Source organism: Neovison vison, chromosome 11 (genome assembly GCF_020171115.1).
Source record: "Neovison vison isolate M4711 chromosome 11, ASM_NN_V1, whole genome shotgun sequence".
Taxonomy (NCBI): domain Eukaryota; kingdom Metazoa; phylum Chordata; class Mammalia; order Carnivora; family Mustelidae; genus Neogale; species Neogale vison.
This window is the reverse complement of record NC_058101.1, coordinates 205,599,205-205,614,832: the sequence shown is the minus strand read 5'-3', so window position 1 is coordinate 205,614,832 and position 15,628 is coordinate 205,599,205. Positions and strand designations below refer to the sequence as shown.

Genomic DNA, 15,628 nt, shown 5'->3' with positions numbered 1-15,628 from the left:
AGGAACAGCAAAGAAGTTTGACCACAGGATGTGCTCTGAAACACTTAGTCTTGTGCCTGTGCCTTGAGAAAATAAGAGAAAGCAAGAGAAGGCAGGGGACAGATTTCTTTGGAGAACGGGTTGGTGTGCTATGATTGGGACCTGACCCTGGCTCTCAAGGGGGACAGGTGAGGAAAATAACCCTTTCACATCAATCCTTATGAAATGGGCTTCATTTCAAGAGGTACTTGGAAAACCAAACACACTGCCCTGTGGTGCTCATACCTGAAAATACTTGGCGGCGAAGATCTTGTGGCTGCAGCCTTTCACAGTGGCAGGACGGAAAGGCCAGCCTTGGAGTGGCTCTGCTCACCATATGAGGCAGAGCAAAAGAGGCCTGACTCCCACAGACCAAGAGAATGCTACACAAGGTCACGGGGCTGAAACCATCCTACAGGGAACATTTCCAAATACTGTGGCCTGCTGAAACAAAGGGACTCCGCAGGAGGTGGTTTTAGGATACAGCCCTGGGAGGTGAGAGGCGGAGGGAGAGTCCTAAGACGGTCCAGAAAGAACATCAACCATTTAGGAAATTGTGCAATGCTGTGGGCCACACAGGAGTCTCAAAAGAACATACCAGTGTGTTCCCCAAAGGGAGATCTACCTTGGAATACTTTTGCACTTGTTTCTGTCACTGTGTCACAAAGTACCACAAAATTAACTGCTTAAAACGCCATACATTCTCTCACACTTCTGTCGGTCCCAAGTCTAGGCATGGTGGAGCTGGACCCCAACTCAGGGTTTCCCCTACCCTGGGACTAGCAGCATGGATTCATCTGGGACTTTGATCTAATCTGAGGCAAGAGATCCCCTTGTTCCAACCCCCTCCCCCAGGGCCGTCAGAAAAGTTCTGTCACTTGCCATTGTAGGCCTGTGGTGGGCAGCTGTGTCCCTGCAGGCTGGGAGCTGGGGGCTGTCCTGAGCTCGAAGAGGCTGCCCTGCGTTCCCTGCCCTGTGGCTCTTTCCATAAACCGGCAGCTTTCTCCTTCAAGGCCAGCCAGAATGTCTCTTGTACTTCCAAAACTCCAACTTCTTCCTAACAGCAGAAAAGAAAGAGGAGAAAAACCAAGCTATACGGTGTAACGTTTTGTTCACCATTGGAATGGAGTTAGTATTCATCCAAACTAGATTGTTTAAAACGGACTGCAACCCCCCAAGTCATTTATAATAGAACTCAAACATACATAGCACCATAAATGACAAAGGAATTCAAATGGTTCCTCAAAAAAAACAGCTATTTAACACAAAAGGAGACAGTAAGGCAGGAGTGGGAGGGAAAGAAATAACATTTAGGGGCGCCTGGGTGGCTCAGTGGGTTAAGCCGCTGCCTTCGGCTCAGGTCATGGTCTCAGGGTCCTGGGATCGAGTCCCGCATCGGGCTCTCTGCTCAGCAGGGAGCCTGCTTACTCCTCTCTCTCTCTGCCTGCCTCTCTGCCTACTTGTAATCTCTCTCTGTCAAATAAATAAATAAAAAATATTAAAAAAAAAAAAAAGAAAGAACATTTAGAAAACAAACGGCAGGGGGCAGTTAGGTGGCTTAGTCGGTTCAGCATCTGACTCTTGATTTCAGCAGTGGTCATGATCTCAGGGTCATGAGATCGAGCCCCACATCGGGCTCCACGCTTGACGTGGAGCTTGCTTGGGATTCTCTCTCTCCCTCTCTGCCTCTCTCCCCACCCCAAACTCTGTCTTTCTAGATAAATAAATAAGAAAACTAATAGCAAATGGCAGATGTAAATCCTACCTCATCAATTATGGCATTAAGCACAAATGGATTTAACACTCCCATTAGAGCCTCGCAGACTGGAGTTTTTTTTTTTTTTAAAAAGATCCAACTATATGCTGTGTGCCAGAGATACACTTTAGATTCAAGGAAATGAAGAGGTCAAAAGCAGAATGAGAGAACACAGAGCTAGAGACAAGAGAACATTGTACAGTGATAGGCGCATCAACCCCTCAAGGAGGCGTGACCGTGTTAAGTGTGTATAAACCTCACCAGAACCACAAAATACATGAAAAGAGAGACCTGACACACTGAAGGGAGAAATCAAAAATTCCACAAAAATATAAATGTTTTATGGGCTAGCGTGTGATCCATTTGGATGAATGTATTGTATGTACTTGAAAAAATGTGTATGTGTGTTTTGCTGTTGCTTTATGCTATGTTGACTGTAAATATGTAAATATGTAAATAAGTCAGTCAACGTGGTGATAGGGCTGTTTAAGTAAGTCAAACATGTTTACTACTTTTGGTTCTACCCTTTGCTGAGAAGAGTGAAATCAAAATCTTCTACTTTGAGTGTAGACCTGTTTCATCCTTTAATTCCATCAGTTAATGTGTAAACATGTTACCCAACATCCCACTTTCTATTTGATAATATTCTTTTTTTAATCTGAAATGAATATTGCCACTCCAGTCTCCTTACTTTTGATATTTTCATAGTTTATGTTTTTCCATTCATTTACTTTCAATCTTTCTGTGCCTCTTTATATTTACAGTGCTTTCCTTATAATCTGGGGTCGGATTTTACTCGGCCAATTTATTTCCTAGCTTTGACAATTCACAATCATGGGCAATGTTCCCCTTGGAGTAGGCTGGGTAATGGGTTCACAAGACCTCTCTGTTCCATTGTTGCAACTTATTATGAGTCTATAATTACTTCAAAAGAAAAAAAAATGTTTACAGAGTTAGTTCCTTTATAGATAACACATGTTTTTGTCTTCCTGCTTAATTTATCTGATTATCTCTACCTTTTAAGGAGAATGTTCAGTCCCTTGATATTTTTACATAAATAATGATAGATTAGTTAGATGTTGGTCTATCAATTCACTATTTCTGGTGTGTTTGTTCTCCTTGAGTTTTTCCTTTGTTCTCTATCTCTTGTCTTCTTCAGATTATTGGATATTTGTGTCAAAACTACCATTGTAATGTGTTTATTATGATTAGTGCCTTCAATGGGGATATAAATAGAGATCCTTAACTTTTTTTTAATCTAATTAGAGTTGATATTAATCTACCTTATTTAAAGTTTGGAAGCCTTGTAATTGTATAGGTAGATGTATTTCCCCCCATTCTCATAATAGTCCTTTTTACTGTATTTTCTGTATGTATCACAACCACATACATTATAACCCACAAGGCAATGTTACAGTTTTTGCATTAAGACATCACATACATTTCAAATACATTAAAAGACAAGGTACTTTTTAAATACTCACTCTGGTATTTATCATTTCTGATGTGTTTCATTCTTCTTGAAAATCAAATTTTCTTTCAACATTTCCCTTTGTTTTCTTTGTTTTTTGTTTTTGTTTTTGTTTTTTACAGAATTTCCTTTTGCAGTATTCCTGCAGGGAATCTCTGCTAGAGAAAAAATTCTTGTCATTTTCTTTGCCCTGAAAAAATGTTTAGTCTATCTTCCCTTTTTCTTCTTTTATTATGTTCAACCAGCCTATATCATTAGTTTTTGATGGAGTGTTCACCGATTCATTAGTTGCATATTAACACCCAGTATGCATCACCACACCTGCCCTCTTTAATGCCAATCACCCTGTTACCCTTTTATAAAGGACTTTTTCCTGCAGATGGAGTTTGGAGCCCACAGTGTTGTGCCTGTTTTCCTTCTGCGCTGCAAGATGCATCAACGGTCTCCTGACCTCTTTTGTTTCTGAGCAGAAGCCAATGATAACTCAATCATTGTTTCCCTGTTATTCTTCTCTGGATGCTTTCACGATTTTCTCCCTTTTCTGGGTTTCAGAAGTTTGACCATAATGTGTCTAAGCATGGTATTTATATCCTTTGCAATTTGCAGACTTCCTGGTTTGGTCAATTTGTCTTTCACCAAATTTAGGAGTTTTCAGTCTTTATTTCCTTGAACTACTTTTACCCCATTATGTTTCTCTCCTTATTCTGAGACTTCAATTACCTGTATTTGATATTATCCATCGGGCCCTCAAAGGCCTGTATTTCTCAATCTTTTTTCTCTCTGATCTACAGATCTCATAATTTTTATTGATTCAGTGACTCATGATCCTGTCACATTTCCTATGTTATCAAATCTATTCAGTTAATTTTTTTCAGATATTATATTTTTTAGTATCAAAGTATCTTTATATTTTCTGTTTTCTTTTTATTATTATTTTCCCAAAGTGCTAACATTAGACATTAGAAGTTCTTGGTTTGGTTTCTCCTCGCCCCCCCCTACCTTTTTTTTTTTTTTAAGATTTTATTTATTTGACAGAGAGAGATCACAAGTAGGCAGAGAGGCAGGCAGAGAGAGAGAGAGGAGGAAGCAGGCTCCCTGCCGAGCAGAGAGCCCGATGCGGGACTCGATCCCAGAACCCCGAGATCATGACCTGAGCTGAAGGCAGAGGCTTAACCCACTGAGCCACCCAGGTGCCCCTATATTTTCTGTTCTTTAATGAGATCTTGCATGTTTAAAATTGATTGAAATAGGTATATTAAAGTCCTTGTCTGATTACTTCAACACCATTGATGTCCTGGCCACTCTGAATGTTGAAGAGGAAACATGATGTTGCTGCATCCTCAGAAGAATGTTGATGTTGTAAAAGTTGTTTTTTTTTTAAAAAAAAGATTTTAGGAGTGCCTGGGTGGTTCAGTCATTAAGCATCTGCCTTCAGCTCAGGTCATGATCCTGGGGTCCCGGGATCGAGCCCCGCATTGGGCTCCCTGCTCAGCGGGAAGCCTGCTTCTCCCTCTCCCACTCTCTCTGCTATGTTCCCTTTCTCTCTGTGTTTCTCTCTGTCAAATAAATAAATAAAATCTCTCTTTTTTAAAAATCTTTTTTTCTTTTAATAAAAGAGATTTTATTTAGGGACGCCTGGGTGGCTCAGTTGGTTAAGCAGCTGCCTTCGGCTCAGGTCACGATCCCAGCGTCCTGGGATCAAGTCCCGCATCAGGCTCCTTGCTCTGCAGGGAGCCTGCTTCTCCCTCTGCCTCTGCCTGCCTCTCTGTCTGCCTGTGCTCGCTCTCTCCCTCTCTCTCTCTGACAAATAAATAGATAAAATTTTTAAAAAGAGAGAGATTTTACTTATTTGTTTGAAAGAGAGAGAGAGGGAGAGAGAGAACAAGCAGAGGGAAGGAGCAGAGGGAGTCAGAGAAGCAGACTGCCTGCTGAGCAGGGAGCCCCATGTGAGACTTGATCCGAAGGCCTCAGGATCATGACCTGAGCTGAAGGCAGATGTTTAACTGACTGAGTCACCCAGGTGCCCTGATGTTTTTGTTCTAACAGGAAAGCGACTTTATTAAACTCAACTTGCAAATATTACCTTGTCTGTAGGGTAGCAGTTCAAATCTCAGTGGTGTTTGTGTGTTTGTCATTTTGTTTTACCTTAACTAGGTGCAAGCATGGCTCAAGGGTTAGCTAAAGTCATGGGCAGAGTTTACACATAGAACCTAAGCTCCCTTCTCTGGGTCATCATTTTCAACAGGTGCAGTCTCCCTTGGCTCTGACCTTGTGTTCTTAGTTTAGAAAGAGGATAGCTATTTTTGTTTGTTTGTTTGTTTTGAGTTAAGGTTTCCATGCCACATTGCAACCAGAGAGAACATACTCTGTGCTGTTTCATTTTTCCAAGTTTTGACTTTTTTCTAAAATATTCTTGTGGGGTGCCTGGGTGGCTCAGTGGGTTAAAACCTCTGCTTTCAGCTCAGGTCATGATCTCAGGGTCCTGGGACCAAGCCCCACATCGGGCTCTCTGCTCAGCTAGGAGCTTGCTTCCCCCTCTTTCTCTGCCTGCCTCTCTGCCTACTTGTGATCTCTGTTAAATAAATAAATAGAATCTTTGAAAAATAAAATGTTCTTTTATTTGTTTCAGCTTTCATATTCTTCAGGTAATTTCTTCCCCCAAAGTTTTACTCATTACCAGTGGGAGGGTCCACCTGTTAGGAGCTCACTTTGCTTTGCTTTATTTGAAATGGAACTCCTTATTTGAGTTTTAATCTTTCAAATAACCCCCTACTTAAAATCCTTCAATAACTTCACTTTGATTTTAGAATAAAATTCAAATTTCTTAGTAACATAAATAAACATAAATAGTTCCCCAATCCATATTTGAATGAAAGCTATTCCCGTAACATATGAGATATGGTCACTTTTAGTCATAATGCCATTATCCTTAATATTTATATCTTACAAATATAAAAACTTTGAGCTTTTAATAACAATTTCCATATCAATTGTTTCCTAAGTTCCTCTAACTAGACAATTATCAATTAATAAGTCAAAGAACCTGTGTATTTTGAACATCTACTACTGCAAAGCAGTATCACAAGTAATGAATGGAAGGAAAAGGATGAAGGAGAGTCATTTTCTTCTGTGGAGCTTGTTTGTAGTCACATTGGACAGGTAAAAAATTTTTGTATATTATAATTTTTGAAAAGCCATTATACCAGGAACCCATTAACAACTGCCAAGTGAGTCTTAGAAGAGACCAGCTTGCACATATCATCTTAGAGAAGAAGAGGAATGGGAGTTATAGACCTTCTGGAAATGGAGGTACCCAAAATGGGGCTTCAGAGAAAAGCAGACATGGAGGCAGAGACATAGAATCGAGGAATAAAATCAGGAGAACAAGTTGTCTGCCCTACTCCCCCATAAACATCATTGGGATAATATCTGATCCAGCAACCCACACATTACTCAGTGGAGGATGAATAATAGTTTCTTCTTAATGAACACTAAACCCCAAGTTGACTTCCAGCCCTTTCAGAGCCATAGAACTTGTTTCAATCAACTTCCCTTTATAAGAGTGCTGGATTCCAGCAACTGTACCCTTTCTCCACTGATGTCTGGAGCCATGAGAATCTTTTCCTTAATTTCTGCTGCTCTCATTCTCCTTGTTCACATTTTCTCAGGTAAGAAGGAAATCCTAATAGATGTAAGGATGACAATTTGTCTTTTGAGAAGAAAGCTCAGGTTTTAGAAAAGTGCATGACTCATCCCTGTGTTCTAAAATGGTCCCAGGACAGGCAGTTACTGGAAATCTTTCCTGGAGCTGAGACCCAAAACAGTGGGACCACACGGAGCCAGACTAGCTCCACCCAGAAGAATATCTGGTTAATTTCCCTAAATGTTCTACCTAGGGTTTAGACTTCTCTTTACATTCAGATCTCTTTCCTTCTGTATTCTTCAACACAGCTTCAGCATATGCCAAAGTGATTGCTCAAAATGAGAGAACGTTTCAGAGGCAAATTCCAAATACACTTGTTAATTTAAAGAATTATAGCTTTTGTAGCCTGAATGAGACTAAACTCATGATAAGAGGTTCTTGGTCTATTTTTGTATGTCTTACTAGCTGGTCCAAATCTCCTAATCTTTGATTATTCAGAATTTCTTTCTAGTTCTCCCATACTTACGGAAATTTTTTTTCAATTTATTTATTTTCAGAAAAACATTATTCATTATTTTTTCACCACACCCAGTGCTCCATGCAAGCCGTGCCCTCTATAATACCCACCACCTGGTACCCCAACCTCCCACCCCCCCGCCACTTCAAACCCCTCAGATTGTTTTTCAGAGTCCGTAGTCTCTCATGGTTCAGCTCCCCTTCCAATTTACCCAAATTCTCTACTCCTCTCTAACGCCCAACTTTTGTAGTAACATGGACGGGACTGGAAGAGATTATGCTGAGTGAAATAAGTCAAGCAGAGAGAGTCAATTATCATATGGTTTCACTTATTTGTGGAGCATAACTTATGGAAATTTTTATCATTTAAACAACTAGCGACTTGGTTAGTTTGCTTTTCGATCTTTGAGGGCTTTGAAATGGTCTCTTTTTGCTCAGTACAGCCAACACTTTATCCCTAAGAAAATTTTTTTAAAGATTTATTTATTTATTTTAGAGAGAAAGAGCTGGGGGAGGGGCAGAAGGAGAGAGAAAGAGAATCCCAAGCAGACTCCCCAAAGAGTGCAGAGCCCAATGTGGGGCTTCATCCTGTGAACCTGAGATTATGACCCGAACCAAAATCTAGAGTCAGATATCCAACCTATGGAAACATCCAGGTGTCCCCCTAAGAAACTTTTATATTCATCTCTTCTCAACTATGCTTCATTCTTTCTGTTATGAAGCTGTTTCTAATGGGGGTTCCCCATGTATCATGAAGCACTTTACTTCTTCATGGTTCCTGAATTTCCACACTTATTTCTATACAATCAGGCTTCAGTAGGCCTACCAAGCCAATAGATATGAAGTGTGTTCCTACCACTTAATGAGAAATTGTTTGGGCATGATAGCAAAAGTAGGTAAAGTGGAAGGTCAAAAATATAATCAGAGCATGGTCTTTACCCTTAATTTGCTTGAAGTTTATGATTTTATTATTTCTGTATTGGTTAAAAAAATAGGTTGCCCAGAATAGTAAATATGCATTTGATACATTTCAAATGTGTATGTAAGTGAGTGGAAGAGATGGGAAGATGCACACAACAGTTCCCATAAACACCATAAAAGATGCAGACTATAAAGAGAAGCCATGGAGATCGAAGCTTGGTTCCAACTGTGGGATCAGGCGGGGCTTTCTGAGAGGTGACATTCATATTGCACTTTTGAAAGCAGACACAAACAAAAGTCCTTGTGTTTCAAAGGCTCATTTATCAAATCAGTGTCTTAGCTTCTGCCCCAGTCTCTTTTCTTGGAGGTCAGACAATGGATTCCAGTGGAGAAATACATTTTAAGCCATCTTCTCCATCCCCATTCATCAGGTCTCTGATTTGCTAAGGACTCCTGTTCCCAAACTCACTCAGGCACATTTGAATCCTAATAATAAGCACAGTGTGGGCTCAGATTAGGACCACCATGATCACAATAACCACAGAAAATCTCAGAGCTGGAAGTGAGTTTAATGACCAATACAAGAGGTAATGAACACTGACTATTATGCCAAAACATGTGAGGTTGGATCTCAGTTGCCATCCTTTTAAGTTCTGTCAACTCTTGTGCTTCAATTTCCTTTCTATAAATGGTAATAATAATAAAATCATTTGAAAGATGAAGACACTTGTTACATTAATTAGAGTAAAAGCAAACTTATTTTAACAAAGACGCTTAAAAAGAGAGTCAATGAAAAAAAAAAACACAATTTATTTTTCTCTTAAGGAAAAGTCCAAAGACAAGTAAGTTGACTATTGTGGGTAGAAAGAATGTCCTTCTCCATCGAGTCAACTTTGATTTGAGGAGGAAGGTTAACTTTGCATCCTAAACATGTGACTATTTTATCTGATTCTAAAGATGCTCTAAAAGAAAGGGCTGAAAAGTAATTAAAGGGCATGATTTAAAAGATTGCATAGAAGTAGCTACATCATTCCATTCCTGTTTCATTCATCCAAACTTATCCATGGGGCCATGCAGAGAAACAGGACCAGGGACTGATACATTTTGCTGAGTCTCCATGTGTTATCCACTATCTGAAAAGAAAATTACTGATTGGGGAAATTTTAACAATCCCTCTGCTTATGTACTGCTTAAACAAAGCCAGGCACATCCTCTGTGCCCTGAGAAAGTTTGCTGTTACTTTTGTTTGCTTGTCATTGTTTTTTATCATCACTCTCATTCTTGGTATCTGCCCCAATATTTAAACACTTTATAGGTATTACACATCAATCAATTGCCCAGTTGCCTGATGAAGTTCAGTGACCTATTCAGTGACCCAAGTTCAACTTTGAGCTATTAAAAAATTCCCCTTACTTTGAGCAGAAATCTAAGGTTATGTGATTCCTTTTCATTGGTCTGAGTCCTAACTGGGGCATGAACAAGGTCAGTGTCTCTTCAGCACAGCAGTTTCTCAGGTATATGACAACCATATGTATTCTTCTCCCCCACCCCAAAGCTGTACTTTCCGAGAATAATTTCCTTTTGAGAGTAATCATTTCCTTTTGAGAACTGATTCCTGTTTTTTCTATTATTTGTCCCAAGAACACATATTGCCAAAAACCTTTTTCAATCATTCTTCTAAAAAAATTTTTGATCTCTTCAGCTTAGTCTTTGTTCTGAAGGAAAACCTGTTGCCTATCCCATTGATATGTTTACAAAGTGGACCAGTACCACATTTCTTTTATCTTCGCACTTAAATTTGTGAAACTCAACAACCACACAGCAGTCCATGTAGGCTATCATTGACCTGCCTACTCTGTCAACAGTATTGTCTTTACTTTTTGTTATATATCTGAGAATATTAATTTGGAGATGTGAAAAAAATCACAAATTGGAAAGGACTGTTTATTGGAATTAAAAAGTACACTGCCTCCCTCCCAGGAAGAAGTTCTCTACTTCTAGATATTCTAGAAATGACTGTGGTAGAAGAAATTGAATACCAAGTAAGAACACTGCATCAGAGAATCTGGTGGGAGCAGAGAATCTGAGCTCCCACACCACTATTCAGGTGGCATGTGCTTTTTCTGATCTCTAGGTGTGTACTCTGTGTCTGTAGGAGATTTGGTAATGAGGAGATTTGGCCTGGGTGATGTTGTGTTGCTTTCTGGTCACCAGTGACTGGGTAACTGAAGCCCTGCTTTCTTCACTTAGCCCATGGAGGAATATACAGACAGATACAGTGTAAGAAAAGGAATGGGCGCTGTGAAGTCGAGTGTCTCTCCTTCGAAGTTAAGATTGGGGGCTGTCGAGCTGAATTGACACCATTTTGCTGCAAGAAAAAGGGGAACAAGTAAAAGCCAAGCAGCAGCTACAAAAAGTAAGAGGCAAAGGTCCTCTGGCTGTGAGCTCCATGCAGCAAACCTGTCTGGATTTTCTCTCTTGACCTCCAAACTTGACATTATTTGAATGAAGCTGTCAGTCCAGCTTCTGACGCTGCAGAGAAATGTCTTCTCTAATCCAGGAGATCCCCAAGGAAACAAACTGTGTGGGGTTTACCTTGGCTATCCCCACTTGCTGGCATAGTGAGTGAGCAAATGAACAGATGAAACAGGTACAATGGAAAGGTGGGACTGTGCTTGAAAGAAGTTCTGAAGTCCTGGCTTCAGACAGAAGTGTGACCCTAGGCCTTTTTGCTGTTCAGACTCTGGTGTCTGAAGTAAGAGGATATTCAACCACATAGTAAATGGCCCATATGCTGGACACGAATCATCACTGCCTTAGCCATACTGTCAGCATGGACTTCTCCAGCTCCTTCACAGACAATTAGAATGGCCCCCAATCCCTGTCCAATCCTGGACATCAAGTGTCACAATGAAGCTGGCCCCCGTCAAAGTTTAAGGTGGCCCAAGACTGAGAACATCTTCATTCTGGCCACTTGCAATGAGAATGTGTCATTCATGGACTATCCGAGCACAAGGTCCCTAGAGATAAGTTTAACTCCACACCTTCATTACAGAGAAGGAGATATAGGCCCAAGAAGATCTCACTGTTGCTGGCTTAGTCGCAGCCATGTTCAGACTTCTGGTTTTTGGGTCTTATGTTGTTAGCATGTCCACAGAATGTTGTGCTGGCCAAGGGCAGAAGTCTGAAGATGGAACACTTCTTAGCAGCTCCAGTAAACAGTTGGGTGGAGAAAGAAGTGGAAACCAGCTGCAGAAAAATTGCATACTTTCCAAAATCCCTCCTGTGACCTTGCAATCCTTGCTTTTCAGGTAAGGACACATAGGTTTGCCTCTGCCCTGACTTGCCAAAATTCAGAGGCCCAGTTTTGAGGTAGAGCAAGATATATTTCACAGGCCATTTTCATCTTAGATTTACAGCACACCCTTCCAGAACAGAAGAAACACAGTCCCTTTGGTCTGCTCTGGAGAATTTCATTACCTATTCAATTAAGCCCACTTCCTGTAGAGATGTAAATAAGAGAGAACAAAATAAAACACAATTTCCTAGGATAAGACAATTTGTAAAAGCTTGTACGATAAGAAATAAAAATGTGTTTCAAAAAAATGTTCTGGTGCTATTATTTACCTTTATGGTTAATGGGCCAAATTTTTTATTCTAAAACCATGTAAGAGTGAAGCAAGCAGATGATGCTCGCCGTTGCAAGGGTCTCAGGTCCTAGGCTTTCCCAAGAAGTTTCTTACCCACAGTCTCAGATAAAATAATCTAAATGTAATTAGGTCTCTTCCCGTTTTTCCTCCCTTTATTCTTTCCTTCTTTTTTTGGCCAAATGAACTGGAGTATGTATAATGTATCTCTCTTTTATTCTCAAATTACAGAAACATCATCCTTTGCCACCTTTTTGCTGCTAGAATTTCTCTTTACAAGGAGGCCAGTGACCTCTTAGGCATGTCTTGGTCACCATTCCTTCTTTCTAAATACCCAGTATAATTTCTGTTGACCTACATGGGCCCTGTCTGATAAAAATCCTACACTGTATTTCCAACTTTAACTTTTTGCTGAAGTTTTATAAGGCATTGGTCTTCCTAACTGGACTTCTGATAGACACCTAAAAGTGACTTGTGTTTACTGTAATTTATTCCTTTGTTTCCAAAAATGACCTTCATTTACTATTCTAGATCTTAGTAAATATTGCCCCCATTTACTTAGACACTCAAGTTAATAATGGCTTGCTCAGCCTTACTCTCCCTCACAAATCACACAATTCCCTCATCGCATAACTCCACATAGACTACTCCCTAGTATGTGAAAATTGTGCTATAACTTTTCTTCCCTTCTTTCTCCTCACTAACATTGTTCTCATTTACCTGGAATTGGGGGTTGGGCTTTGTTCCACATTTCACATACACACACCATGTGTGTTGTTCAACCCTAAAAACGAAGCAGAAATGTCACACTCAGATTTACAGATGTTCTTAAAACATTAAAATTAGAAATGAGCTTAAAAATAATTTAAGTCAGGTCACCTGGGTGACTCAGTTGGTTAAGCATCTGCCTTCAGCTCAGGTCATGATCCCAGGGTCTTGGGAGGAAACTCTGCATTGGACTCCTGCTCAGCGGGGAGTCTGCTTCTCCCTCTGCCCCTTACTCCACTCATATGCTCTCTCTCTCTCTCTCAAATAAACAAAATCTTTAAAAAATAATATAAGTCAATGTTTCCAGAACCAAATTGATTCTAGTCACCTAGAATATTTTTGAAAGTCAGCAGTCTGTCTCCTACTCTAACACTTTCATATTGGGAACACTTCATTAAGAATCTGAATTTTTAAAACCACGTTTCCAACCAAATCTCCTCCATAGTGCTGTTTGGCAGCTACAGATCATTGACCAGAGCATCTGAGATTCAAATGTGACCAGGTTCTGTGTCCCAAAGTTCCAGCTAGAAGACAGAATGGAGCTTCAGAACTCAAATCCTGAAGTCCTGCCTTTAGGCTCTGTGGTATTTCACTGTTCTGCACTTTTTGAAAAGAAGATACTGAGAGGAACTGAACAAATGCTCAACTCAGGGAGCAGAAGCTCAGACTTTAAAGACTGATTGATTGATTTAAGAGAGAGAGCAGGAGAGGGAGCATGTATGAGTTGGGAGGAGGGAGAGAGAGGGAAGGAAAAGCCGACTCCCTGACGAGCAGTGAGCCTGACAGGGGGTTCCATCCCAGGACCCCAGGATCATGACCTGAGCTGAAGGCAGATGCTAAACCCACTGAGTCATCCAGGTGCTCTAGAAGCTCAGACTCTAGCCGGAAGACAGATATATGTCCAGCCAGCTAACATACAATGTGGCAGGTTCCACAGCCTGATGGGAAGCCTATGGGAGCTCAAAACAAGATGACTGAGTATACCTGCAGTTAGTGGAGTCTGGAACAAGTTCATAGACAAAATACTTTGTCCCTGTTCAGACCAGGTGCTTTGTCAACCTAATCTAAATCACTTTAACTGAACAGAAAGGTTGTTGTTCCATTCTATTATCAATATGTAGGTAGCTTATGTTCCCATTTGACGATTCTTTCCACTCAAAACTGCCCACTTCCAGGAGCCTCCAAAATAACAAGGACTCTCTGTCCTCCCTTCAAGACCATTCTGGTCTCATGGGATACCTCTGTCCCTAGATACCCTCAAGGAGGTATTGAAATATCCTCTTTATACAAACAGAGCCATCCCACTGGTCCTGGTGAGCTGCGGACTGAAATGAAGCCGTTTTCCACCTGTCTGTATGGACACTTCACCCATGAGAACCACTGTCATCTTCCTTTGTCATTCTATTCTTTTCAAACCAAGTCTCCCCGGGTAACAAAACAAATTTATTTAAGACTTGGTCAGTTTGAGAATCTGAGCTCTTGAGAGAATCGTACACACAGGATAAAATCCCCACTGCCAACACAGTGAGAAGGGGCTGCATGGGAAAGTCAAAGTTTGAGAGAACCGTAATGTCTTGACCCCTGAATGATCACTCCCCAGTGTGTGCCCCACATCCTATGACTGGTAAAGACAGACTTAGATACAGTGCAGTCAGAGTCTTTCCAGGTGTCTAGAACTGTCACTGGAACTGAACAGGATCTGAGTAACAGAAACGGGGGGCGTTTTTCTCAAAATTGTTTGTCTCCAAACCCCCTCTGCTTATGTTTTCCAAGAGTCAGTGACTCTCAGATAATGGCACAATAGAGCCATAATAAGGCTCTCGGACCCAGGAAGAGGGAGATGATAAGGTCCTACTGGTAAGGGTAACTGAGTCCAAGTGAACTGGCTCCATACAGCTGATCTTTGGGGCTTGACTCTGTCTGAATGGCTTTATTCCAACCTTGGCTCTCCCTCTCTGTTCCCTTTCAACCCTGGTCTCCTCAGATGGAATCCTCCTGAGATCCCAGCTGACTCCAGAATCAAACACGCCCTTCTCCATTCAGGATAGAAACAGGGACTAGCGGTCTTAACCATCCTGCCCAGACATGCCCAACCACAGCCTGCACCAGACTCCCCACATTTGACCAAGGAAATGACTGGAAGTATTAAAGAGAACAGCAGTTTCTAAAACTCCTGGCCAAGTATATTCAAGGAGGCATAAGCAATATTATTACACTTGAAGCAGGATATTTATTCATTTGTCTTGAGGAACAAAAGCCTTAGGGTTTGCTGAAATGCGGTAAGTAGACCTAGAGGTAACAATAGTGTCATATTATCAGTGGCAGCAAGTCAAAATGGGAGGGAGAAGAATGCCGCAGGTGGTGCTGGTGTTTCTGAGTACCACACACTGCAGACAGAGGGACAGTCCCTAGAAATGTTTAAAGACCCCTCCTTACTCAGCCGTCAGAAAGGATGATTATCCGCCATTTGCTTCAACGTGGGTGGAATTGGAGTGGATTAGGCCGAGTGAAATAAGTCAAGCAGAGAGAGTCAAATATATGGTTTCATGCCTATGTGGAACATAAGGAATAGCGTGGAGGACCACAAGGGAAGGGAGGAAAAGCTGGGAAGAAATCAGGGACGGAGACAAACCATGAGAGACTCTGGACTCCAGAAAACAAAGTGAGGTTTTCAGAGGAGAGGGTAGTGGAGGCGTGGAGTAAATGGATGATGGGCATTAAGGAGGGCACGTGTTAGGATGAGCACTGGGTGTTACACACAAAATAATGAATTGTTGAACACTATGACAAAAACTTATGATGTACTATATGCTGGCTAACTGAACATCATAAAAGAAGATAAAGTTCCCTCCTTGTTCCAAAACAAGGCTGGTATTGCTCTGGAAGGC

At 41.0% G+C, this 15,628-nt stretch overlaps 1 protein-coding gene across 1 annotated transcript; it reads left to right on the top strand.

Annotated features, from left to right (window-relative positions):
• The first annotated feature begins 6,843 nt into the window (after positions 1–6,843).
• Positions 6,844–10,718, top strand: DEFB107B (defensin beta 107B). Its single transcript, XM_044224095.1, has 2 exons — positions 6,844–6,913; positions 10,576–10,718. Exons 1-2 carry the CDS (start codon positions 6,844–6,846, stop codon positions 10,716–10,718), a joined length of 213 nt encoding a protein of 70 aa, XP_044080030.1.
• Positions 10,719–15,628: the final 4,910 nt, after the last annotated feature.

Excerpts from the sequence above, each read along its gene's own strand:
- DEFB107B (XM_044224095.1), top strand. The coding sequence starts at position 6,844 with ATGTCTGGAGCCATGAGAATCTTTTCCTTAATTTCTGCTGCTCTCATT. Across the intron at positions 6,914-10,575 it reads CCTTGTTCACATTTTCTCAG|CCCATGGAGGAATATACAGA; the intron begins GTAAGAAGGAAA and ends TTCTTCACTTAG.